The sequence below is a fragment of the Rhinolophus hipposideros genome (genome assembly GCF_964194185.1).
Source record: "Rhinolophus hipposideros genome assembly, chromosome: 16".
Taxonomy (NCBI): Eukaryota; Metazoa; Chordata; class Mammalia; order Chiroptera; family Rhinolophidae; genus Rhinolophus; species Rhinolophus hipposideros.
Window position 1 is genome coordinate 28,901,245 of NC_138062.1, and position 27,605 is coordinate 28,928,849.

The following is a 27,605-nucleotide window of genomic DNA, read 5'->3' on the forward strand; positions in this document are numbered from 1 at the left end:
AGCTTTACAAATGCTTTGGATTGTGTTCTCATTAAAATGAACAAGGCGAAAGTGGAGAGTTGCTATAGCATTCCAGGCATAGGTAAATTAGGGGTCCCCAAGGTCCAGTGGCTCAGCCCTAGTGAACAGGAAGTCCAAAGCATTAGAAAGAGAAGAGAACTCTTCCGGGATTGGGGAGGGCGGTGAGTTATGGAGCTGAAATGTCAGCAAAGGGAATAAGGCCAAATATTTGTGAACCCCTGTCTAGAGAGAGCTGAGATCGTGCTGGCAGCTGTCATTTCCCTTCCCATGGGCCGCTCCACAAAGTACCGGAACCGGGCCTTTATTAATTCCCACTTGCTAATGATGGCCAATTTGGGGGGCTCTCGATGGGAGAGCAAAGTTATGACAAAGCTGTGTACTTTTTGTGGGGATGTTTGCTGAAGGTTGGTGTCAGCCTTGCTTGATTTAAGTCTTCCCAGATTCCCTGCAAAGGCTGTAAACAGTGAAGTGATGAAATTAGCCCTGGAGCCAGAACAGGGAGGAGGCCCAATCACGAGGGAGGGCTGGGAAGCACCATCAAGGGGTGGGGAGAAATGAGAAACACTGGCAGGAAGGCCTCGAGGACGTTTCTGCTCCAATGAGTGGAAGGAATACCTCCCGAGGGGGTGGGATGGCGGTAAATCCGACAGCCCGCAGCATGATTCTGGCTGAGATCATCTGCGGATGAGAGGGCCTGGCTAGTAGGGTGAGGTTTGGGTCACACAGAGCACAGAAAGCACCGAGGAATCCTGGTCGGCCTTGCCTGAGGCACCAGTGTATGGGAATAGGGTGGTAATTCTGGTAACCTGCCAGGCAAAGTTATCCTGTAAACTGTTGGCAGATTCATGATGGGATGGCAGCCTCAGACACGAAGCGGGGCTGAAAAGGCTGGTTTCTTAGGATACGTGTAAAGGGACCAGTGGTGCTCTCCATATCAGCCTTCCTTCTGCCACTGTACACCCCCTTCCAAAGTGCGTACATACATATGCACACATGAGAACACACTAGCTCTAGGAGAGAGAGGAGTTATCTGGATTCTTATTGTGAAAAGGAAAACTCAACCAGGACTTAGGAGGCTTTGCTGCTAACTAGTTCTGTGACTTTAGCCAGACATTAAAAGTGAGCACCCGCTGCCCCCAATTCAGCTTCCTCACCTGTAAAACTGGGAGAATGGTTTCCCACCCTACAACGATCTATCAGACTCATTGTAGGGATCAAATGGGAGGATGGATGTGAGCCCAGGCCTCCACCCTCCACCAAATTAACTCAGAATCTCTGAGGGTGGGGCGCTGACTTTGGTCTCTTGATCAAGCTGCCCAGTGGTTCCAAAGGCAGGCATAGAACCACTTCTGGAAAGCACTATACAAAATCATTCACAGATTCATTCGAAATTGTGTTTGTTGAGCGTTTCTCTATGTCAATCACTGTGCTAGGGGCTTTGGACAAAGCAGACAAGACAGACACATTTCCCCGTCCTCAGGTCTTTAACCTTGGGGAAGACAGCTGTTGAATAATAGGTGTATTGCATCGTACACAGGGAAAATCCAGAGCACATGGAAGTATGTCTAACATGGGACTTACTCCAGCCTGGGAGCTCCAGGAAGACTGCTGAGGAAATGACATATGAGCCATGACCCAGACAGCAAACAGAGGGCATTCATGGCGATGATGGTTGACATCTTTAATTTGGGGTCACCCACAGTCCCTCCCCTACTGACCCCATTCAGTTTCTTGCCAAAGCTGCCCATTGGCTGCAGCGTTGACCACAATAGTCCCAACATTTGGGAAATGAGGTCACAGGTGATACTCAGGCTGCTTGCAGGTCATTGTCAGAACCCCTGAGGGTCCATCACACTCTCAGGCGTGGGGCCGACCGCCTTCATTTCTCCCCGGTTTCTTAGCATTTGTAGAACCTTTGCTTGTTCCTTTGAGGAGATGGTAGGTGTGATAGCAAAGATTTCTGAGTTCCAATCTCAGCTTCACCACCTCTTCTGGTTGCTGATCAGCACCATTCCTGACTTTTCTACACCTCAGTCTTTCTCTCCCTCAAGGTGATACTTTGGACTGTGAAGATTATATGGCTGTTGTGAAGATGGAGAAGATGGCCTCGGGGCAAGGCCCGGCCCTTCATGGCATTCAAACAGGGAATAAAAGAAAACAAAACTTGGAGCTTTTACTTCTAAGCATTACTGGCTTGAAATATCCTGGGACTATAAGTACTAAACTAGAAGCAAACTGCCAAATGCATACCTAAGATTGAAAGAAAATGGAAAATTTCCCAGGACCAAGCCGAAAAAAAAAAAAAAAAAAAAAGCAAATTAGTAGTAGCTGAATCTGGATGGGTCAACAAATACTGAAACTGGATGTCAGGAACCTAGAGTCGTGGGTTCCTAGAGTCATAGAACCTAGAGTCATGGAGAGTAGGCTGTGAGTGCCATAAGCCGGGGCAGCTGAGCTGAAAGACCCCCCAGCATAAAACCCCAACCCTAGAAGGCGCTACCCCAGGCCCTGCCACACCGCGTCACCCTAGAACAGCAATTCGGGCTGGGTTTTTTGGCTCCAGTCTTTTCTGATTGGTCACAATCTTCCTACGCATTGGTCAGTGCCCACACCTGTGGTGGAAGATTTCTGAGTCTCAGTCCAGCGAGTCTGCTCCTTTAAAAAAGGGGAGCAGGTACAAGAAGTTATGGGGGAAATCCACCCGCTTGGGTTACCATGTGTCAGGGCATGGAAAGATGCTGAGCCTATCAAGCAACCAGCTCTTATTTCTTCTTACCCCAACCCAAGGGGTTTGAGCAAGGCCTATGCAGAGTAGGCGGCTGAGATGACCTGTGTGTCTTTCCCGGCTTGTGGGTGATCATGGAATCTCCTTACCCAGAGGTGCTGGAACATCCCAGTTCTTCAGCTACTTGATTCTTACCTCTGACCCTTTTTTCTCTGTTTACCATCAGGTCACCTGGAGCTCCAGTGGGCTGAATTGGACCCAGAGGCTGGGGGGGGGGGAGGAGCCAGGGTGTGGGGACTGTTAATGAATGGGCAGCTGGAGAGGGGTAAGTGGGACTTGGGGTCCCAGCCTGGCTTCTGATGGCACTTGGCTCCATTACAGTGAGGTCAGCTGGCGGTGACGGAGATGCGTTGTGTGTTTCAGAAGAGGACCTGGCTGGTGACGAGGACATGACGTCCTTCCCATGCACACAGGAGGGTAAGGGCTCTGGGGGCTGCCCTTTGATCTCCTTTCTGGCCTGAGACCTCCTCCTCTCTCCCATGCTCAGACTGGGGGCTTATCTCTTTATATAGCTTCAAAATCCTGGCTGTCCTTTCCCCACCGCCTCCTGGAAGGTAAAAAGACAGTCACATGGGCCTGGGTTATGCAGTACGATGAAATCAGTTTGACACAAGTGCCTTCTGTCTCTAGAGGGGACCTCTGCCATCTCCCCTAGGTCCTGTCTTCTAGCTGGCCCAGAACTGTCCTCTTCCTTGTATCACATGCCAGCCAAGTGGCCTGTCTTTCTTAGGCCCACAGTTTGGCATTTGGTTAATCAGAATTGTTACTTGGAGTAAGGCTTCTTGGTGGGTTTCAGTATAGATTGGAGCAGCTGTTCTCAACCTTGACTATACATTGTACACCCAGGGATGCCTGAGACTAGCCCTCAGAAATTCTGATATCTTTTGTCCTGGAGTTGTGAAAGGGGCGTCAGGACTTTTAGACATTCCTGGTACTCATAACGTGCAGCTGAAATCGAACTCACCTTAGACATTTCACAGTTGGGGCCATCACTGCATTCCCGCTGGGCATGGTCCACCTGCTAGAGTAGCCAGGAACGCTGTTTCCTCCTTCTCTGTACGAGGGACTAATTGATGGACTGGAACCATTTGTTTGCTTTCCAGGAGAACTGCTGGTTATTTGTGAAGTTTGGGGATTGGTGCCCAACCTTCTGGTTTGCCTGGAACTGAGGGATCTCCCAGGATGTGTGACTTTCAGTCTTGACAAACCATCCTGGCTTGCCCCATATTGAGAAGTTCCCATGACATGAGACTTTCAGTGCTGAAACCGGGAAAGCCCTAGGCAAACCAGGATGAGTTGGTCATCCCATGGTGAAACGAGGCTGGCTGCCCCAAGCTGTAGATCATCAGGAAAGCCAATGTATCAGGCAGAAATGTTTCCTTACAGCCCGGGCTGAATAATGATGCCACACAGAGAATGATGGTAGTGGTGGGGAGTTCATTGAAGACGCTAATTCTGGTCTCTTCCTAAAAGCTGTAGAACCTAGAGGAAAGGCCAAGAGATGGGTAAAGATGGAAGATCGAGAACATGAAATGTGATGAGATGGGCCAGAGCAGGAATGTGGAATGGACCCTTTAGCAGCAGCCTCAGCCACTGGCCTAAGCCACTGTCCTTTTGTCCTTCCACAGGCCGGCTGGGGGCCCGCTGCAGCCGCTGCCAGAAGAACCTGTCTTTGCACACGTCCGTGCGGATTCTTTACCTCTTCCTGGCCCTGCTCCTGGTGGCGGTGGCTGTGCTGGCCTCTCTGGGTGAGTGCAGCACCTCAGGCTAGCTCAGGCCTTACCCCTACCCCCACCTGGGCTGCAGGGATCCTGCACCAAAACCCCCTACACAGACACAGATCTCTGTGCCAGGGTCCAGAACCAGCCTCTTTTTGGCCAGGCGATCTCAATGCCTGATTCAAACCACAAAGACTGGCTCCTAATTTCTGGTCGATAATTGGCCATGTGGCCCTAAGCAAGGCACATCCCCTCTCAGGACCTCTGTTTTCCTAGGGTAAAATGAGAGGATCGGACTAGATCAGGTTCTCAGTTTCAGCTCCATGTTGGAATCACCTGGGAGCTTTAAAAAACACTGATGCCTGGGTCTCACCCTGGATAATGGAACTAATTCAGGATTTTTAAGCTCTTCAGATGATTCTGTTGTACATCCAGGATTGAGGTCACTGGTTGGGTGATTCCTAAGTGCTGTCTTTGTGACTGTTCCTTAAGGTGAGGTTGGATGCCTGCCTGCGCCAGTATCACCCCCAGTTTGTTAAAATGCAGATGCTTGGGTCTCACCCAGACCTACTAAATCAGAGTCCTGCAGATGAGAGCCAGGGGTCTCAAGTGGGGTGGCTTGTATGAGTGGTCGCCGACCTAGGTGATGCCATACCTCAGGTTCAGGTAGCTTCTGCCTTCTGGATGCTACCAGCTTGTGGTAAACTGATGAAAACAATTTGACAACTTCTCACTGCAATCCCATTTCGTTCTTAGCTACAGATTTTAAAAATCCAGACTTCTTTACTGAGGAAGCTATAAGTTTGTTTGCCCCAATGGACTAGATATTAGAGACAAGGCTGGAACTAGGGTGAGACAAGCAAGGCAAGGAAGGTGTCTCATTCTGGATGCTGAACCATAAGAAGGGGGTGCCTGGTTCTGCCCCTGATTAGAGATACGGTAAGTCCTCATTTAACTTCGTTGATAAGTTCTTGGAAACTAGCTTTAAGTGAAACTACCATATACCAAAACCAGTTTTACCATAGACTAATCGATATAAACAAGAGTTAAGTTCCTACAGCATATTTCTGGTCACAGAAACATCACCAAACTTCTAAATAAAGACCCAAAACACTTATAATATTAAACATTGAAATAAATGTGGATTATACATACATTTAAGAAAGGTGAAGAAAAACAAGGAAACGATTTTCCCACCCGCGTATTTCAGTTCAGGGTCATGGGTGGCCAGAGCCTCTCCCGGCAGCTCAGGGCGCAAAGGGAGCACCCACCCTGGACAGAATGCCCTTCCATCGCAAGGCGCATCACCCACATGCACGCTCACCCAGACTAGGACAATTCAGACACCCCAGTTCACCTCACATGCCCATCTTTGGGATGTGGGAGGAAACCAGAGTTCCCAGATAAAACTCACGCAGACATGGGAAGAACATGGAAACTCCACACAGTCGCCCTGCCAGGAATCGATTTTTTTTTTCTCATCGATGTTATAGCTAACTGACATTGAATGAAACAATGTTATCTGAGGACCTGCTGTGTTCAGTAACCAGCCTCCTGGGCTGAAAGAGATTTGAATAAACGCTCTAGCCATCTTCCCGTAATCTCAAAGACGTTAATTAAATTCCATGCAAGTCAAGCACCTACTATGTGCCAGGTATTGGGAACACCGAGAGGAATCTGTTGCTTTTCACCATCAAAGGGAGTGGTTCCCAATCTTGTCTGCACACCAGAATCCCTCAGAGAGCATTTAAAAATACCACGGCCAGTGTCCTCCCATCCGCACGGATGAAACCGGAATCTCAGGGTAGGGCCCAGGCCTTCACCGATTATGAAAGCTGCTCAGGTAATTCCAATGTGCAGCCAGGTTTGAGGACCACAGATTCCTAGAACTTTCCAAGCCCCTCACCCCCCCCTTCAGTTCCACCTCCTTCTGCTCAATCACTTCACAGGGTTTGGCCTCTCAGAAAGTGGCCAAAATCCTGGGCCAGAGAGGGGAGAGCTGCAGCCCCACCATTCAGAGGCTGCAGAGTGGCCGCTGGAGACCTTCTAAAGGCTCCTGGGCAGCCCTTTCAGGGCCTCAGCTCCTAGCACCTACAGGACCATTAATAAAGCTCCAATAGCCACAAACTGGAGCCCAGAGAAGAGTGTAGGTAGGCACCAAAGCATGTCAGAGGGGGCAGACAGTTATGTGCCAGGCGGTATTACATGCATGATAGCCATGAACCATCACAACAAGCTCCAAAGTGGGGCGCTGGCCCCGTTGCACATATGAGGAAGCAGGTCTGGGAAGGCGAAATGATTTGCCCTAAGATCTAGAGTGAATGGGAAGAGGATCATAAGAATTGGAGGTGAGGAGTATATTTGGGGAATCAAGGGAGAACTTTAGAATTTCCTTTTACGTTGTTGCCTCCAGCATGGGTATCCTAAGTCCCTAGGACAGTGCTGGCACCATCCTGGCCTGGTTGATAGATGCTCAATAATATTTGTCAGATGAATGACTAGAGATGTTTGAGCATATATGCAAATAGTCCTAGTCAGTGCTTGACAATCAGGGCTGTGGCCAAAGTCCAGGGGTTGAGCAATGTCAGTTTCCTCTTAGTGAACAATAGAAATCCACTCTTCATTTAATTGAGTATATTTTTTGCATGCGTACTCTAGGCCAAGAACTATATTAGGCATTGCTTAATAAAACTTAAGATAGGCTGCTTAATAAAACATAGGCTTTGTTTTCATGGAGCTTATACTCTAGAGCAGGATTTGGTAAATGTTTTTGTAAAGGACTAGATAGTAACTACAGAAGGTGCCAAAAAAATGTATACACATTTTAAGATAGGAAAAAACTGCATTAAAATTGTAATACTCGGGTGGCCTGGTGGCTCAGGTGGTTGGAGCGCCATGCTCCTAATGCCGAGGTTGCTGGTTCGAGTCCCACATGGGCCAGTGAGCTGCGCCCTCTACAGCTAAGATTGTGAACAACAGCTCTCCCTGGAGCTGGGAGCTGGGCTGCCATGAGCAGCAGGAGGTTGGCCCGGGCTGCCACAGGCTGCTGAGTGCTGCCGCAGGCTACCATGTGCTGCCATGAGCGGCTGGAGGCCAGCATGAGTGGCCAGCAGCTCTTGCAGACAACTGGTGACCGACTGCCTCAGCAGCAGGGGGAACCACAAGTCTCATAATACCAGCATGGGCCAGGGAGCTGTGTCCTCCACAACTAGACTAAGAAACAACGGCTTGAACCGGAGTTGGAAGCAGGGAGACAGAAGAAGAGGGGGAAAAAAGAGGAACTTAAAAAAAAATCGTAATACTCAATATAGACTGATAACAAAAGATAAATCCAAGTTATGTGTATGCATTTTTTTTGGCACCCCCCCAGTATTTTTGGATTTGCGGGCCACATGTGGTCTTTGTCAAAACCAAACTCTGTCATAGGAGAACAAAGGCAGCCAGAGGCAATATGTAAATGAATGGGAATGGCTATGTTCCAATACAACAGACATGGTCCTGGGTTTAGCCTACAAATCCTAATTTGCCAGCCCCTGATCTAGAGTAGTAATCTATGAACTTTCTTGACTGTGCACCCCGGTGGTAAAAAAAATGATTTAAATTGATTCCAAAATTTAGATGGATTGATAGATGGATAGAAAGATAAAGTGGACAGATGTATTATAAAGTAAATATAGCAAAATGTTAATTATAGACTAGAAACAGTAAATACATGGATACTCACTGTACATTCTTTTGATTATTCTGTTTGTTAGGAAATTTTTATAATTAAATGTTGGAAAAGAACAAATGGATAGGCTCACACCTCCAAAATATACCTATTTATTTATAAATTATTACGATACAGTATATATTACAAAACAATTTTTACAGGATAAAAAGTAAGGTCTAAAAGTAAGGAAGACGGTGGACCAAATTAATATATAAGCATAAATCATGAAATGTGCAACAAAGACATGAACACGGTGAATTATTTGAGTGAGCCCTTGGCTGTTGGCTTGGTTGAGACTTTATAAATCCTGAGACTAGGAGTCAAAATTATTCAATCTCTCTGCATCTCTGTTCCCCCATCTATACAAGGGCTCTTAAAAATTGGTGGGAGGATCAAATGGAATAATGAATCCCGTGACCTGTAAAGTGCTCGTCTAATATAACGGCATTATAATTGTTCTTAGGCTCTCTCAACAGGTCGCTGTCACTAATTAGATCTCGACAGCTCTGACCTACACAATGTTAAATAAAGCCCAGAGATTCCAAAAAGTTTGGAATCTAGCACTTTGGAGCTGATAAGAACCGTAGAAGCCATCTAGCTTCATATTCTCATTTTACAGATGATCCACTTGAGCTCCAGAAATGTTAATTGACTTGCCTGAAGTCACCCAATGTATTTGAGGCAAATCTGGACCACAAGTTGCATTACCCAACTCTCTTGGTGTGGCAAATTCCATTCCCACACTTGACCTTCATAAGATCTGTGGGAAATACCTTGTCAACTCTCCATCCAATCTGTGCCTTCCTCTTCTTACCAGGCTCAGCCAGGTGCCTGGTGGAGAAAGCCAAGGAACCTGCTGCTGCCCAGATGTGTTCTAACGACAGGCCAGCACTGACCCCTTAGTAAGGTGTGAGGCTGCCCCTTTCCAGGGGATGATTTGGCAACATGCATCAAGGACTTCAAAGATGTTAATACCCTTTGACCCATTAATTTCTACTTCTAGCAATTTCTCCTAAGAGAATAACCATATACACACAACCATCATATACAAGGATTATTTCTAGGATCAAGAATTACTCATATTTACATATTATGTTTCATTTGTAGGCTCAGAAGGGAAGTTACCTTAAGTGTCTCCAACAATAGGGGATTTTTTATATAATTGCTGACTCATTTATATAGGGTATAGTACGGACATTAATGTTTTTAAAAGAGTTAAACCTCAATGGGAAAATGTCCATGACATGATACCAATAAAGCAAAATGAAAAAAAACAAAGATATTTGGAACATCTTTTGTTGTTTTCTAAAAAGGTATATATCTATGTAGCTATAGAATGGTTGTGGAGATAAATAAGATTATAAGAGGTTCTTGAAGATGTTGAAAGCAGTTATCTCTCAGTGGTAGGATTAAGAAAAATTTACATTTTCTTTTTATATTTTTTTCCTAATTTTCCCTATTTATTCTGTGGTCATGTCCTACTTCTAAAACCTGGGTTGGGGGGAATATATATATATATATATATATATATATATATATATATATATATATATATATTATATACATATATATGTTTACATACATACATATGTATCATTATATGTATTATACATTATAATATATATACCTATGATATATAAAGAGGTATAAATGTCTATGTCTATAGATAGATATAGTTACATAGGTATGCATTTTTAAGGAATGTATGACAAACTCTGACCATAAGAAGAATCTTCCTTCACCACCATTGGTAAGCCCCATAGAAGAATAGTGAATGGCTTTGGTTGCAGAAGGGCTGATAAAAATGCCTGTCTCTGAGGTAACTGCCTGTCCCAGTTTCTCATCTGTGTTTGCCCTCCAGTTTTCAGGAAAGTGGACTCTCTCTCAGAGGACATCTCCCTGGCCCAGGCCATTTATGACAAAAAACTTGTGTCTGTGCAGGAAAATCTCCAGGGACTAGGTAAGTGTTCAGTGTCCAGATAGGCTAATGACTATGAAGGAAGACCAATGTTAATTGAGGTGGGGAAAGGGTTCCCCCGCCACGCCATGTGCTCTCTGTGCCATGGTGCCGTGGAGCAGGGCTGTCTTCACCAACCTTCTAGGCACAAGGGAAGGACAGCCATGGCTCCCTGCCTTCCTGTTCAGCTGGAAAACCATCCATTCAAAGAGGGCTGCTACCCTGTGATACACACAGGACTGGGGCTAGGGGTTCTGCTTGCGGTACCAATCTAGCCAGAGCCTACAGGTAGAGAAGGAAGCCAAAGACGGTCCATTCTCCAGATATCCTCAAGTATCTGAAATTATTTTTAAGACCTTCCAAAGCCTCTCGATAAGTCAGCCCTTTCCTCGGTCACTACTTTAAAGTGTGCACAATTCGTGACGCTCTTTATCTCTTGCTTTAAGGTACATTCTCATGCTGAGAATGAGACAGAAGGAGACATAATAGAAGGGGTTAGAGGTGGTTTGCTCTGATGGAAAGAGAAAGTCTTATTCTGCCATGAAGTAGCTGAGTGATATTTGGCAAGCCACTTCTCTGTGCCTCTTTTCTCATCAGTCACAGGGGAAAAATCCCTGCACTTTCTTCTCCACAAGTTTATTGTGAGGGGATCAAATAAGAAAACAAATATAAAAATTCTCAGAGAAATTTTAAAATAAAATATAAATGGGAGGTTCTTGACAACCTCAGAAAAGTTAAGCAGATAGATATATTGTCCAGAATGTGGTGGTGGGATGGAGAAAATACCCTAAAGCCTACATTTCAGGTCATAGTAAAGACATTGGATAAAAATAAGATTTCATAGAGAGGCTTTTCCAAATAGGATTTCATAGTAGGACTTAGGAAAGGCAGAGGGATCGGGAAGCCACTTGCTCAATATACTCTGAAATAGTTAATTGAACAAAGCAGCCTTTGTCCCCGGATCCTTCAGCAACTTAAAATGTTGTTCATTTCTGCCGTAGATCTGAAAGTCCCAAACAACTGCTCTTTCTGCCATGAAGCTGGGCAGCTGGGGCAAGAGATCAGAAAACTGCAGGAAGAGCTGGAGGGACTTCAGAAGATGCTCCTGGCTCAGGAGGTTCAGTTGGACCAGACGTCCCAGACGCACGAACTGCTCTCCACCACTAGCAGTCAAATCTCCCAGGAAATGGGCAACTGTTCCTTCTCCATCCACCAGGTCAACCAGTCTCTGGGGCTCTTCCTGGCCCAGGTGAGAGGCTGGCAGGCCACCACAGCCGGCCTGGACCTCTCTCTGAAGGACCTCACCCAGGAGTGCTATGACGTCAAGGCTGCAGTTCACCAGATCAACTTCACCGTGGGGCAGACTTCAGAGTGGATCCACGGAATCCGGCGGAAGACAGACGAGGAGACCCTGACCCTGCAGAAGATTGTCACCGACTGGCAGAACTACACCCGGCTCTTCGGCAGCCTGCGCACCACCTCGGCCAAGACGGGAGAAGTGGTCAAGAATATCCAGGCCACCCTGGGGGCCTCGTCGCAGCGCATCAGCCAGAATTCCGAGAGCATGCATGACCTGGTGATGCAGGTCATGGGCTTACAGCTGCAGTTGGACAACATCTCGTCCTTCCTGGACGACCACGAGGAGAACATGCACGACCTGCAGTACCACACCCGCTATGCCCAGAACCGCACGGTGGAGAGGTTCGAGACGCTGGAAGGACGTATGGCTTCCCACGAGATCGAGATTGGCACCATCTTCACCAACATCAATGCCACGGACAACCATGTCCACAGCATGCTCAAATACCTGGACGACGTGCGGCTCTCCTGCACGCTGGGTTTCCACACCCATGCCGAGGAGCTCTACTACCTGAACAAGTCCGTCTCCCTCATGCTGGGCACCACAGACCTGCTCCGGGAGCGGTTCAGCCTGCTCAGTGCCCGCCTGGACTTCAACGTCCGGAACCTGTCCATGATCGTGGAGGAGATGAAGGCTGTGGATACGCAGCATGGAGAAATCTTACGCAACGTCACCATCCTACGAGGTGAGAACCAGAGCCAGGCCGGGCTGCTGCAAAGCTCCCAGAGGGCCTTGGTCATCTTGCCAGACCCAGAAGTACCTGGTGTCAGGCAAAAATCCTAGCAGGCTAATACAATCCTGTTGCAAATGCTTAGGGCAACTGGCAGCTTTAATGCACTTGCAAATCTCTTTGTAAAGGTGTTCTGGCTCCTAACTTTGCCTGTCGTACAAACCTGGATTTTTATATGTGGATTTATTTAGTTGGCTCCACAGAGAAAAATAGGCAGACCTCATCTTTTGGAAACTCTGTCTCCTCTTGTTTTTGCCCTTCCCACCCATGCTCTCAACCATCTGGTCTTCAGATGCCCTTCATTCCCATGTTCTCTTCTCCTCCCCTCTGCCCCCTGCATTAGTCAGGGTTCTCTAGAGAAAAAGAACCCATAGGGGGGGAGAAGAGGGAGAGGGGGGGAGAGAGAAAGAGAGAGAGAGAGAGAGAGAGAGAGAGAGAGAGAGAGAGAGAGAGAGAGAGAAAGTATAAGGAATTAGCTCATATGATTATGTAAGCTGGCAAATCCAAAATCTGCACAGTCTATGTCCTAGAAGCTGCTGTAGAACCAGGAAGATATGTTGTGTCAGTTTGAAGGCCATCAGGCAGAAGTCTTTCTAACTTGGGGGAGAGTCAGCCTCTCATTCTATTCAGGCCTTCAATTGATTGGATGGGGCCCACCCACATTGAGAGAGAAATCTGCTTTACTCAGTATTGATTTAAATGTTAATCTCATCCAGAAATACCCCTCTAGACACACCCAGAATAATGTTTTACCAACTGTCTCGCCACCCCATGACCCAGTCAAGTTGACACATAAAATTAACCATCACAACTCCACCTGCCGAGCTGAAAGACTTGGCACTCATACACATCTCCTTACATCATACTTAATCCTCAAATGAAGACAATAACAAATCCACCTCAGGTGCCCGATGTGGCTGTCTGGTGTACAACCAAAAACACACTAACTTTTTCCCCGAAAGAGGCGGTAAAGTCCTTCAGTGATGTTTGCTGTTCTCCTTGATATCGCGCAACTTAAATACTATGATATAAAATTAACAATATCTAAATACTGTGATATAAAGTCAGTATCTTTTATATGTTATGTTACGTGATATGGAGATAAGAGAAGGAAGAAACAAAGATATTATATCTTAATATATACATATTAATAACAATACGAAGGAAATACTCTCGACAGTATGGTCCTCATTTCTGGAACTAGTCACATGTTCATAGCTGGTATTTATAACTACCTTCTTCCACCACCCATTCATATTCCCTTTGCCCTCAGCAAGCTCCTCAGCTGGTTGTGATTCTTTACCTGGTGCGGTGACTCAGATCTTCATTCGTGAAGGACCATTAGTGGTTCTCCCTGGATGGGGTTGTTGTAGTTTTCCATCGACCTTAATCACAGGGCATGGTAATACTACGAGTCCTAAGTGATCTCCTGTGGCCCAGACACACTCTTCGTTACCTCCATGGTGGAGTAGCAGTCAAATTTCTCCTTGGTGGTCAGGATCAATCACTCCCGTCATCACAGTGGTTTCTTTACCTGTTAATCCAGAGACATGAGGAGCCCAGAGTGTCTGGGCAGGCGTCTTAACTTTCACTTCAATGGAACCATTGTTGTATCTCCTGGCGGAAACATTCCTCCCTTTGGAACTAAGATCTCTAAGCCAGCAAAGCACAAGGTTGTGGAAACAAGAAGAAAAACTTGCTGCTTTGCCCACTTTGCTAGTGGGTCACTAAGGATAACCATGAGTGGTGCCTTTCCCATTTGCACCCCTGAGCCCTGGACCTGTGAATCCTAGCTATCAGAGAAACGGCACCATGTATCGATGCTGACCGGAGCACATACGAGTACAGCCCTGAAAGTTATTGCCACCTAACGGGCACTGTAACCGAGTCTTCCAAAGGCCATTCCCCCCTTCCAACAAGCCAAGTGCTTCAGGATAGTGGGGAACATGGTGACACCCGTGAATCCCATGAGCATGGGCCCCGTTGTCGCACTGCATTTGCTGGGAAGTGAGTCCCTTGATCAGAAGCAATGCTGTGTGGAATCCCATGATAGTGGGTACCATCCATAAGGACATGGGTGGCATTTTTGGCAGAAGCATTGCATTAGAGAAGGCATATCCGTATCCAGACCAAGTGTCTCTTCCAGTAAAAAGAAAAGAAAAAAGAAAACCACTGCTCCTTCCATGATGGATGTGGTCCAATGTAATCAACCTGCCACCAGGTAGCTGGCTGGTCACCCTGGGGAATGGTGCTGTATCGGGGATTCACTGTTGGTCTCTGCTGTTGGCAGGGTGGGCACTCAGCAGTGGCTGTAGCAAGGTCAGCCTTGGTGACTGGAAGTCTGTGTTGCTGAGAAAACTCATAACCTCCATCCCTGTCATCATGGCCACTTTGTTCGTGAGCCCGTTGGGTGATAACATGGCGGGGCTGGGGAAAAAGGCTGACTGCAATGCACAGGACAGGTCATTCTATCCCTGGGTTATTAAAAGCCTCCTATGCTGAAGCTCACCCTTTGGGGAGCATTCACATAGAATATTTGTGAAAGATATTCACAAATATCTTCACATTTTTTTTGCCTGTTCAAAGAGGACTATCCACATAGTCCCCAGATGTCCTTATAACCAGTTTTCCGATCATGTTCTTTCCAAGTCCCTGGCCATCTAGTCAACCACTGGCCACAGCCCATGAATTAGCATGCAGGAAGTCCTCACTTAATGGCATTGATGGCTTCTTGGGAATTGTGACTTTAAGCAGCAAATCAATGCCTAACGAAATGAATGTTACCACAGGCTAATCGATAGAAATAAGAGTTAAGTGCCTACAGCGATTTCTGGTCACAAAAAACATCACCAGACTTCTAAATAAAGACCCAAAGCACTTCTAATATTAAACATTGAAATAAATGTGAACTATACATACATTTTTAAAAGATGGATAAAAATAAGTAAGAGAATGGTTTCCCCACCTGCTTACTGCAGTTCACAGTCTCTGGTGGCTGCTCAGGGTACCAGGTGGGACCCACCCTGGACAGGACGCCCTTCCATCATGGGATATGCTCAGACACACCCAGAGTCACTCAGGCTGGGACCATTTAGACAACCCGCCCCCGACTGGTGGGGCACAGGGGGTCTCCTGGAATCAGTGTCCGTTCAGAGCCAGTGTGCAGGAGTGCCTGAAGGTTCTGAGTATTTCCTCTTCCCTAATGAGCAGTTACCCTGCTGAAAGGCCGTAGGTCCCCTTGGGGAAGGCTGGGAGAGAGACGAGCAGTATAAATATTTGGTAGTGCACGGGAGTCCCTCCTGAAGGGGACCCAGCCTCCCTTTCATTCAAGGGGTCCTGGGTCTGTCACTTGGCTCAAGTCTGAGGATTGATTGAGGGGCCATAGTTCTATTTTCATGATTCCAATTAGACTTTGTTCACTTGGCCTAGAGCTTTTAAGTTTAACCAGCACAGGTAAGAATTTAGTGGGTTCCCTATCCATTTCCATTCTAGGAACAACGCGATCAGCTGGCTGATACCCAAAGTCTGTGTGTCAGACTGTTCTGTTCGCTGCTCTGACTCCGCTGTCCATTGAGGAACCACACCCACCTGCCCTTTGGTGGTTGAGTGCCACCACTTGGTCCTGACACCCCCCCAGGATCCAGTTACCCCACTGCATTTAGGTTTCCCAGTTCAGTGACTGCAATTCCCACTGTGAGGTCTGGCCTACAGAGAAGAGCGATCACAGCACCCTGCAAAGACGCCAGGGCTCCCCTCACAAATCTACTTCTCACCATAAGGTGAAAGGCATGTGCTCTGCACCTTCCCAGTGTAGGTGAATAGGTCTCAAATGACAAATCCACTCTAACATTCCAATCTTCCTAAGCTATTAATCCCTTCCTCTACATTAAAGCCAGGCAGCTCTGGCATTTCAAACACACAACTGTGGGTCTCCTTTTGGCCCACGTTTCAGCCAACTAACCAATCAAACTTTCTAACTTCCCAAGGTGTCATATTAGAGGCATATCCTCCTCCCTCTGTGCGTGTCTGTCTCTGTGTCCAAAGTTCCCCTTTTTATAAAGACACGTCATACTGGATTAGGGGCCATCCTAATGATAGATTTAAACTTGATTACCTCTGTAAAGACCCTATTTCCAAATAAGGTCATATTCCCAGGTACTGGGGGTTAGGACTTATGCATATTAATTTTGAGAGGGCACAATTCAACCCGTAACAAACACCATTATCTCTTCATTCTAGTCCTTTGCAGTGATATTTCCAACAGTTTTTCTCCTAGAAAATGGTCCCCCAAATTCCTAATCAGTATTCCTTTTCACCAGGAATTTGTAGGGCTGTAACCGGGTTCCCTGGACCTTTCCCCAGGAGGTATGTGTCTTTGTGGGAAGAATGTTCAACCTAAAAATATAGCAGCTCTTGGCTCTAGAGAATAGAATAAGTAGCCACTGAGATCTGGCAGTTCCAGAATGTATGGTTGACATTTGGCGGGGGGTAATGGGTGGTGACAAACATCTGGGCCCCATCATCCGGGAGGAAAGAGGGAGGCCCCCAACTAACCCAGTCAGCTCTGTTTTCTCCGTGGAGCCCAGATTTGGAACTAATCTCTGAGTCTCTTTAACCATTTAGTTTCAAACCTGTGTTGTCTTCATTTTATATCATTGAGTGTTTCTATTGCCACAGGCTAATTTTTCCTTTAATCTAGATTGATGATGTTTGAGGGGAGGACAGGCAGGTGGTGTGGATCTTATTTGCCTGTTGTTATATTTTTACAACAAAGCCAGGTACGGAGTATTTCCTTGGTTACTGAAACCTTCCCACAGTATTTCACCTAAAATATGTATCTGTGTGACCTCTAGGAAACAGTGGTTCAGTGAAGGCATTAGTAGATGGTTTTATGGTTCATCCTCTAGTAATTTTTTATCTTTGTTGCATTCAACCTAGGAACAAATGAAATATAAAGCTTTCTCGTGACAAAGCCCATTCACACACTTGGTTTCATTTTAGCCTCACATCTTTGTACAGTGGGCAAGGCAGGGGTTGGTATCTCTATTTTACAGAGACTGGGAAGGGTTAAGGAATGAGCTCAAGGTCACACTATAATTTAAAATCCTGACTCCTTGACGTGGCTCTGAGATGCATATATCTAGTGCCCAACCAGAAGAGGAGACGCTGACAGTATGAGCTTCAGATACCAAAACAGCAGTTCTGCCCAGTCATGCTGAGGTGGAGGGTGTGGGGCAGAGAGTGGAGAAGAAGGGAAAGATGGTATCAAGAGTATTGGCAAGGGAGCCATTTGAGAACCTTGTTCTAGGTATAACAAACCATAGTCACCGGAATGTATATTTGCACCTATCCTAATGCAGCATTCTCATCGAAGGACCTCGTCTTAGCTGGAAAGTAAGGTGGGACATCTGTTTGAGCTACATCTGACTCTTAGTCCAACCTCTGCACATTTGTGTATATTGTTTATTGACCAACATTCCTCTTGGTTGTTAAATCATCGCATGTAAAATCTCTCACATCTGCAAGAAAATTTTAGGGAGAAAATGTGCATGCCTTGCTCCAGGACCTTGTCACTCATTTATTTGTGCATAGACAGGTGTTGACAGGCTCTGATGTTGGAGCTGGCAATGAAGTCTCCCTGTGGCCGGAGCTGAGCTGTTCTCTAGAATAAACAGAGTGGGGACAGACAATGACCACAGCCGGTGTGGAAGGTGCCAAGTGCTGGTGGCAGGGCTGGGACTCAAACTGCATGGAAAAGGAGCCTGGCTTCTAACTTGCTCTGGGTCGTTAGGCAGAATTACTTAACTTTCCAGGCCTGTGTTTTGTTTGCTTGTTTGTGTAGTTGGTTGTTTTTGTTTGTTTGCTGGTTTCATCTGTAAATGAAGGGATAAGACCAGCTGTTCTCTGAGACCTCTTCCAGCTCTGTGATCAATTCTGAGCCTCCATTTGCTCAACAGAAAACCTGTGGTTTTCTTCCACAGCGGTTGTGCCTCTCAGAATATTCTTGTCTTCCTTCTCTGCAGGATGATTTCTATGTCTATGCTAGGACTGTCTCTTGGGAATGACAGGAAACCATCCATCATGACTTAGTAGCTCAGTGACTTTGGCTACTTTCAACTCAGTTTCCTCATCCTCAGATAAGGATATTGATACCTGTCCTACCTGTGTCCCATGGGCTAGTTGTTTCAGTGTGAACAAGTTTTTGTAAACTATGAAAGGGTGTCCTAATGTAAAGGATGATTCTGAATCTGATTTGCTTGGAGGTGGGCTCCTTGTCTTTACTCATCAAGTACCCAGTAGAATGCCTGGCCCTTGGAAGGTACTCAGGAAACGTCTGCTCAGTGAATATGTACATGAAAGCATGAACAAAGGGTACGAAGCTGAGGATGGGCAAGAAAGACGAGCTGTAGAGGAATCAAATCTGCAGTCATATTCCATAAGCACCACCCTCCCTCCTACTCTCACACCCAAAGTGTTCAGGCATTTACATGGTAAAAAGGGGAAAACAGAGACTGTCACGTTATTCTGTCGCTTAGGGCAGAAGAGCTTCCTGGGGATGTGGCCGTAGGGGAAATGCCTGCAGTGGAGGGAGGATCGGTAGGTTTGCTTGTTGTTGAGCAACAAAGGTGACTCATGAAAAGTAGGACCATGCAAGCTTCTGCTGGTGCCTGCAGGAGACCTCGCCATGATCCTTGGCCTGTTCTTCAGACGCCCTTACTTCTAGGTGGCCCTGCCACTTTGTTAGCCTTGAACGCCAATGATTGTCTCCCCAGCACAAGACTGAATGAATGAAGCCAAATGCTCTGCTCAGTTTCTCTGCCCTGTGGTCTTGAGAGCCAATGCACACATTGTTTCCTTTTCTCCTGAATCTAGACCCTGAACTCCCACCCCAGTGGAGCTGCTGCTGAAAGCCCTACTCAACCTGACACCTGAAGTCTGCTCTTTGGCTTCTCATCCTCTCTGCCCAAGCCCATTGCTAATCAACAAATGCCTTGAGAGGAAATATAGCAAAGACTGTTAGGCTTACTTCCATGAGTCCCCCTTCTGCCTGAAATTTTGGCCCTTAGTCTCTCTCCAAAGCCTTCAGAAAGGTGTCTTGGTATTTTATCTAATGATTCTGGTTGTACTTGGTGGGTTAGTCTGTTACAAACTCGTCCACTGTAAGCAGAAGTGGAAGTCCTTTCGCCATTTTTTCAAGGTTTCTCAGGTGACAATAGCCAGGATTGAGAGTCCCTGACCCAGGCCAATATTGTCATTGAACAGCGGGGAACAATGACTTACTCAGCCACCTAATATGCTAATACCAGAGCTGAGACTCGAACCTAGGTCCCCCGAAGTCCAGGCCAGTGTCTCGAGAGGCACCCCTTCTGTCTCCATGTCCTTGTATCCTTGTGAGCTGGCCTTTGCTTGGGGCTATGAGGTGGACTGGGAGCCCCTCCTCCCCATGCAGCACCCCACCCCTGAGTGGGCAGTGTGGGTGCCCTGGGAGATTTGGTACTTCTGTTCACCCCCACCCCTCCCTGTTCCCAGTGCACACCAGGAGCAGACCACCTACTTGTCTCAGACATGCAGTCAGTTGTGGCTCTACCCTAATGGGCCGGAATGGCCTAATTACAGCCTGTGGCTTCCTGAGTAATTACGCGCCTCCCCATGACTCCAGAGTATTCTGTTCCCCTCTCCCAACTCCACACCTCAGCCACTGCTGCTCAAGCTGCTTCCTTTGCCTGAACCGGCTCCCTACCGCTCAGAGGGGCACACAGCCCTCCCTTCCTTTGCCCTCTAGCTCTGGGCTGTGTGAGGGGCACCCTGTCCTGAAGAGCGCCTTGCTCAGCCTCTGCCCACACGCCTCCCCACGGGCTAACCATTCCACTACAGTTGGTGACTTCCTTCCCAGCAAGACCCAGGTCCTGCCAGCTCTCCCCTCTCTGCCGGCATGATTCACAGCTGGCCCGGGAGGAGGCTGTGCTCACCTGAGGGGGGCAGTCCTTCTGGTTACCCCTTCCCTGCTCCCCTTGCTCTGGGCAGCAGCAGGGCAGGTGGCCCTGGCAGTGAGAGCACAGGGGTACTGGAGAAAGGGCTAGGAGCTCTGGCCACCACGTAATGAGAGACATAGGCAGCAGGGTGGGGAGCAAGGAGCACGGGTTCCAGAGCTTCTCAGGCCTGCGTGGGAATCCTCTCTCTGCCCCCTCCTGGCTGGTGATCTTGGGCAACTCTCTGCGCCATGCTTTCTCATCTGTACAAGGGCCCACAATCTCTGTGCAGTGCATGGGCCATTGGAGAGACTCAGGGAACACATGTTCACTGCTCTCATTGCCCTTCCCTAAGAGAAGGCAGGTCATAGAGGCCTGAGAGAGGGAGGGAGGGGCTGAAGATTGCAGGGCTGTCATAGGCGCACCGACGTGATGCAGGCTTCATCCACCAGCTCATGACAGACAAGGGAAGCCACTGTCAGTAGCCCCAGAAGAAGCCACCCCACTTGATGTCCTCAGGGCGACTGGCTGGGACTTCTGTCTTGGTTCTCAGCGATGGGGGTCAGTGGCGGTGGCATGGTGGGACTGTGGAGAGAGAAGTAACCCTTTCCTTGCTGCTTCCTTCCACTCATGCTGGGGCTGCAACTTCTGGGGGGATGAAGGGGACAGTGTGACCCAGGCTTCTGCACAAACCTTCACCCGGAGCATGTGGGCACCCAGCTGCCCCATCCAGGGAAGACTCACCGAGAACTTCCCCAGAAAGAGGAGCCGAGAGGATGGTAGGGAGAAACAGAGAGAGAGGGCCTTTCTTCTCTGCCGTTCTCCCTCGCTGTTGGCATAGAAACACTTAGAAATCCTTGCAGGCAGCTGTTGTGCCCTCTCAGGGGCCAGGGAGCAGGTGGTGGCATGGGAAGGAATGCGGTCCTGGGAGAGAGTTAGGGGGTCCAGCTGCACCTGGGGGTCGGGCAGGGCAGGGCGTCCTTGTCGAGATGAGACTTCGCAGGCTTTTCTTGAGCTGAGGCTGGAGACGGGGTTATGGAAGCCCCAGAAGTGGGTGTAAGAAGAGAGAGTGACGAACCAGGGAGGTGGGGACAAGCCCTGGAAACCAGTTCTTGGAGCTGGCAGAGGCTGAGCCTACAACAGCAGGCAGGCCAAGGAGCAGGGACACTGGCAGGAACAGGGGTGGCCCTGGAGCTACAGGAGCCCCAAGGAACTGTCAGTTATAGATGAGGGCCTGGGCGCGAATGGGCAGGGACTTGCCATCGTCCCCCCATGGCCCTCAGACTCCCATCGACCTGCACGGCCTCCAGGGCCACTCCACCTCTGAATGGCTCAGCGTTTACCAGCCTCATGTGGCCCCGGAGCCAAGGGCAGAGTTGGGGGTGAAGACAGACCTGTAGCTTTGCCAGTTCCCAGTGAATCCTACCAGGCTGGGGCGGGGGAGAGGGGACAGTCCTTGCTTGGGCATCTCCCTGCACCCATATTGTTCCATGTTGTTCTGGCCACCTTGTTGTGGGGCAGGGCTCACTGTGGCTGAAGGGCAGATCCCGCCTCGGGCGGCTCACAGGCCAGGGCAGTGCCACTGCCAGCCTGATGACAGAGTTCCAACCTGTGCTGGTGGCAGGCCACATGAGCTGAGCCCACGCAGGGTCACACCTCCGTGGTGTGTGGGAGGTGGGCGTGGCAGGCGGTGGCAGGCAACTGCTGGGCGGTTTTTATTGGCCCCGGTGGGGCTGACTCCGTCTGGGCTCTGATTTCCAGTTTAGAACATAATAAAGGATGGTATTCACAGACAATCTGTTCCATTAGAAACATTCCGGGAAGGAGACGAGATGGGGAAGAGCAGGGGCGGGGGGCAGGGGGAGGGAAGGTGGCAGCAGGTGGCATCCGCCAGGATGAACAGCAGTGGCGTCTGCATCTGCCAGGGAGGGGGCCCTGACGCAGAACCGGATCGTGGCCAGTGGGAGGGCTCCCTGCTCTCAGCACACAGGATCCCCCCCCTCTGAGAGCCACCTGGGCTCTGGTTTCCGCTTGGGGACCCCTGGGGATATCACTTCCCCTCTCTGGGCTTGAGTTGCCTCCTCTGTGAAATGAAGCAATTGGACTACCTCCCACCCAGCTCAAACATTCTAGGATCCTCTTGCCAAGGGGATGATGTAACCGCAGAGTTCTCAGAGACAGCTGACTGTGGGACTGGACTTCATGTCCCAGGCCAGCCCTGAGGCCCCCGGCCCCCACCACCCCGACCCAGGGATCCCTTGCTGAGACCGCCGCAGACAGACAGGCCCTCGCTGTGCCCTGGGCACGTGGGGACTAAGGGTGTTCTCCGCAACTGCCCTCCTCACAAGGACAGATGGTTCTCCTTCCTCGGTGCTCCTGGGCGTGCTGATGTGCCTTGGGCTGAGGGACAGCCACTCTCCGTTTATGTCCTCAGGGTCGGTACAGCTCTGAGAGGTGGTGCCTTGTAGGCCTACACAGCTAGAAGATTATTTAGGTTATCCGACCTCTGACCCCTTTACTATGTTCTGGGGCTTCCGCAGTGTAGCAGGGTCCACCAGATAGGCATCGAGGGTTTGTTTGCTCTGGACTGTGACTTCTCTTTCTACATGCCAACTAAAAGATTCAGAAAACAATAGCCCAACAGCTCAGAGAAAAGGCTGGAGTGGTGAAGGTGGGCTTCCTGGAAGAGGTGCCCTTTCTCGGGGCTGTGGCTGTGACCATGCCCTTACACCGGAGACATCTGCTGCTCATGCTTCGCTTTCTCAGCCTTCTCCTCCGGGTCACCTGACTTCATTCTTGGTTCCAGATGCTTCACAAGGCATGAGCCAAGCCTGGAGTTGGGACTGGGGAGTGGGTGTGGCGGGAGTGAGTACAGGAAAGACCACGGGGAGGTGTAGAAGGCCTCTGGAGCGGGACAGACCTGGACAGGCAGGCTTGGCCTCTCCCCAGAGGTGTCCAGCTCTCAGTCCCCACCATGAGTGCATGTGGGGAGCTTTGGACAAGCCCTGAAGTCGGAATTCTGTGTGCCTACTGTGCACCAGGCTACATGCTAGACACGTACAGGTGTCCCCTCACAATCCGTGAATGTTCTCATCCCCACTTCACAGGTGGTAAAGACGACTTAGAGACGTCAAGTGACAGGCCTGAACTCCCAAAGCTTACAGTTGGCAGACCTGGGCTTTGCATCTGTCGGAACCTTGGGTGTCACAGGGCCACTGCACTGCGCCTACGTCATGAGACAGCCTCGTGACAGCCACCCCTCCTGACTGACCTGTCCCCTCTTCTCTCTAACCCTAGGTGCCCCCGGCCCCCCAGGACCAAGAGGACTCAAGGGAGATGTAGGCGTGAAAGGGCCTGTTGGTGGCAGAGGACCAAAAGGAGACGCTGGCAGCTTGGGCCCCCCAGGGCCTCAGGGTCCTCAGGGGCAGCCTGGGGATGCTGGACCTGTGGGGGAAAGGGGTCCAGTCGGCCTGCGAGGGTTCCCGGGACTCAAAGGCTCAAAGGGCAGCTTTGGAAGTGGAGGCCCGAGAGGACAGCCAGGCCCCAAAGGGGATGTGGGGCCCCCAGGGCCAGAGGGGCCCCCAGGGTCCCCAGGACCCTCAGGGCCTCAGGGAAAACCGGGAATCGCTGGAAAGACGGGTTCACAAGGTCAGCGGGGGCCCATGGGGCCTAAGGGTGAACCTGGGATCCAGGGTCCCCCTGGCCTGCCCGGGCCCCCAGGCCCACCAGGAAGCCAGAGCCGCTACTGAGCACGGCCCCAGTCCCAGACACTGCCACACAGAATGCCGGGAAGGGGACTCAGGGCAGAGCGAGCCCATTCTGTAGAAAGCTAACCTACAGACAGTTGTGGTCCTTTGATTCTAAAGAGGGTTGCCCGGAGGCCTGCACCTGCACCTTTGGGTTCCCCAGTACTGACTGTACCATAGAAAGCACACACACACACACACACACATATGTGTGTGCATGCACACATGCATTTCCCTGCTGGCCAGGGGGACCAACTGGGTTTCCCTGGCTGGGCAGGAGGAGAGGGCAGAAGAAGAACCCCCCTCTCCAGTGACTGAGCCTGCCAGGGAGGTGGCTACCTCGGGAGGAAGGTCTTGAATTTGTCTTTGAATTGGTGACCAACTTCAGTCTTTTCAGCATCTTCACACCCTTACCAGCTAGCAGTTTTCTGGGGTTCCCAGCAGTTGAAGAGACCCAGGAAAACTTTTGCAGGAGATTATGATTCAAACTCTAGTAACAAGGTGGGTTTGGCAACCGTCAGACCCTCCCTGTAACTATGGGAGCAGAGCCCCGGGACCTGCCTGTCTCACAGAGGACAGAGAAATGCACTAGGGCCGTCATTCTCGAGCCCTGGGCACTGCGCCCAGGAGCACAGCAATTTTTTTTTTTTCACGCCTCCAGAAAATTCCTCGCTTTATCCTTGCCTCCGCCTCTCAGGAGCATTCCAGAAGGAATCCAAGCAGGAGTTTCACCTGCACGAGACACTCTCCAGGCCCTGGAGCATTCTGCCAAAGTGGTGCCCAGCTCCTGGAAGCTGGAGGAGGGCTGGTGGAGGCTGTGGCCACTGGGCTGCCTATGAAGCTGTCCCCCTTGATGTCCATTCCTGGGGTGGGCCCCTCTGCGGTGGCTGTGGGAGGACTGGCCCCTGATAACAGGGCAGCTCTCTCTCCTGCACTCATGTTCCCTCCTGCCCACAGCTGCTCGCTGACCTCACCCCACCATGACCCAGAATGGCCTGAAGCCCCTCTGCATGAGTGGCACCAACTGAACGAGGAGGGAAGGGCCTGGTTGTCCACAAGAGGCTCATTTAGACGTCACCCGTTGCCCACCTCCAACTTCCCGTGCGCCATGGCAGAAAGGAGCCAAGGGACGTTCCCCCAGCAGGGAGAAGGCCGCCCATAGGCTCAACTCACTGTGAAGTGGCCCTGCCTTTGTGTTCCAGCAGAGCCCGACCAGCCCTGGGGTGGGGCATGGAGCTGTGGCCTCCCAGCCTGACTCAGACACCAGCCCCGCTCCCCATTCCAGCCTTAATGCCACCTCCCTTCTCGTGATAGATGTGCAACTGGTTTGCACTCTCACCCGTCCCCACTGCCATGTAATTCTCCTGTCTACATATAATATCATGCAACTTACTATTACTGACTCAGTAAAGAGCTGTTTCCAGGAAGGAGGTGTCTTCTGGTCCTTTCTGCCCAACTGGGGCATGATGCCTCCAGGGGCTCCTCCTCACCTGGTTTTTGAAGAGGAATCAGTGGACAAGGGGTAACCTAGATACGCAGTCCCGCTGTGGAGTCTGGGCCTAAACCCCTGGCCCCTCACTCCGGAAACACTGAGCTCTGCTAGGAATTCACAGTGGTCCTCCTGGGATGAAGAGTGTCTGAGGGAATCAGCCATGAAGAGCAGGAACCCAGTGGGAAACAAGCTGAGCTTTATTAATCTGGCAACAGGGCCCTCGAGCTTTGTGACCAAAATGAGCCTGGAAAATAAGACAGACCTGGACACCTGACTGATACCTCTTCCCCCTTTTGTCTCTAAGACAAGGAGATAAAACAGAAAAGAAGGAAGAAACCAGGCCAGACCTGCCCACGGGGGCTGGCTCTCCATGGTCCACAGGAAACAAAGGACCGTTGGGTCTCCTGTGAATCACCCGGCATCCTCCAGGAAGCAGAAGTGCATGAGGGAGCCCTGCCCTCAGGGACCAGCTTTTAAGGTGTATGTCTTAGTCCCTTGGGGCTGCTATAACAATACCATAGATTGAGGGGCTTATAAACAACAGAAATTTATTTCTCATTGTTATGGAGGCTGGAAGTCCAAGATCAAGGTGCTGGTTCTTCCTGGCTTGCAGGTGACTGCCTTCTTGCTATATGTTCACATGGTTGGGAGAAAGTGTTGTAGGGGAGAGAGAAAGGAGGGCTCTCTTCCCCCTCTTAGAAGGTCACAGTCCTGTTGGATTAGGGCCCCACCCTTATGACCTCATTTCACCTTTATTACCTCCTTAAGACCCCATCTCCAGATACAGTCACATTGCGGGGTTAGGTCTTCAACATATGGACTTTGTGAGGACACGATTCAGTCCACAGACCCCGTCAGTGGTTGCCATTTCATAAACAGCAGCCATTATCACGATGGTCTTCAGTATCCAGCTCCAGAGCTTCTTGAATCTCTGTCACCTCCCTCTGTAGATGAGTGGCCAGAACTGGCACCCCCTGTACACCCCCACTCCCACATCCTCTGCATGGTTAGAGCCAGGACTGAGCTGGGAACCATCAGGCTCAACTGCTTTGCTTTTCAAGTGAGAAACCAAAGGCTGAGGGCAAGCTGAGGGGTTCACTGCCCATCTGGGACTAGAGCTCGGGTCTCTTGGTTCCTGATCAATGCAATTTCTCATGTCTGGTTTTGCCACAACTCCAGTTCTCGGGCCAGTTTGCCGTTGGATAGGACGACTGGGCAGCTTCTGCTGCACATTCCCCAGAAAATACCCCCACGCCATCCCTCTCTGTCTCACCTCATCAAATAGTCCCTGGTACTAATGCGACCGTTCAGAATCATAGTACTGATGGGCCGTTATAGGTACTGCTGAGAATCCCAAAAGCTGACCACGGGAGTTAGCGGGGCAGGCAGTGAGAACCATAAAGCTTGTAGTAAACACTGTGAGTCAGTATGTTGTTCTGTGCATACACTCGGTGAAAAGGATCCAGCTGCATCTGAGTGGGGAGATTGGGTGGGCTCCACGATGGAGTCTCTCCATGGATGTGGAACCAGGGCAGGTCGTGCTTCTTCCTGCTGGGCCCTTCATTCGTTGTGGGACTATAGGCCCCTCTCTGACCTTCAGTTGCTTAATCAAGAAATGGAGAGGGGTCCGGTCGTGACTCCTTCTGGGAGTCATATGGAATGTTCTGGATTCCTCTGTCCTGCAGTTCTAACCAAGGGCTTTTCCTCCTGTCTGGCTTGGTGGCTTTCCTGGAACTTCAAGGCAGAAAGGAGAATCTGAACCCAGACTGAGAGGAGATGGCTGGTGGGATTGCTGTCACTGGATTAAAATCATGGCCTTTGCAGGTGGGGTGTTTTAATCCCGACCAGATTTGCAAAGCCTTGAAAGAGCTCTTGGGCCTCCTTCTAAGGAAAGCCAGGGGGGCTTTCTGGAGGCCACAGGCCTGGAGCAAGTCCTTGAACAGCTCTAAAAACCCCAGGCCTCTCCACCATTCCTCCCAGTGGTGTCACTGCCCCTCCAGCCGGGATAGGACAGGGGGCTGGACAGAGTCTCCAGGCCTTCCTCCAGCTTCTCTTCCCTAGCAGGCGCTGAGCTGGCAATGTCTGCTGCACCAGCCCTGGACACACCTGTCCAA

The 27,605-nt window shown here is 49.7% G+C and overlaps 1 protein-coding gene across 1 annotated transcript in view; it reads left to right on the forward strand.

Annotated features, from left to right (window-relative positions):
- The window catches only part of SCARA3 (scavenger receptor class A member 3), a 38,260-nt gene extending 11,348 nt beyond the window's left edge, over positions 1-26,912 (forward strand). The window contains exons 2-6 of the mRNA XM_081075532.1: positions 3,128-3,223; positions 4,435-4,554; positions 10,098-10,196; positions 11,195-12,238; positions 23,551-26,912. Of these exons, the coding sequence (XP_080931658.1) occupies positions 3,128-3,223; positions 4,435-4,554; positions 10,098-10,196; positions 11,195-12,238; positions 23,551-24,002 (1,811 nt within the window). The 3' untranslated portion in view covers positions 24,003-26,912. The remainder of the gene's footprint in view (positions 1-3,127; positions 3,224-4,434; positions 4,555-10,097; positions 10,197-11,194; positions 12,239-23,550) is intronic.
- The last annotated feature ends 693 nt before the right edge of the window (positions 26,913-27,605 follow it).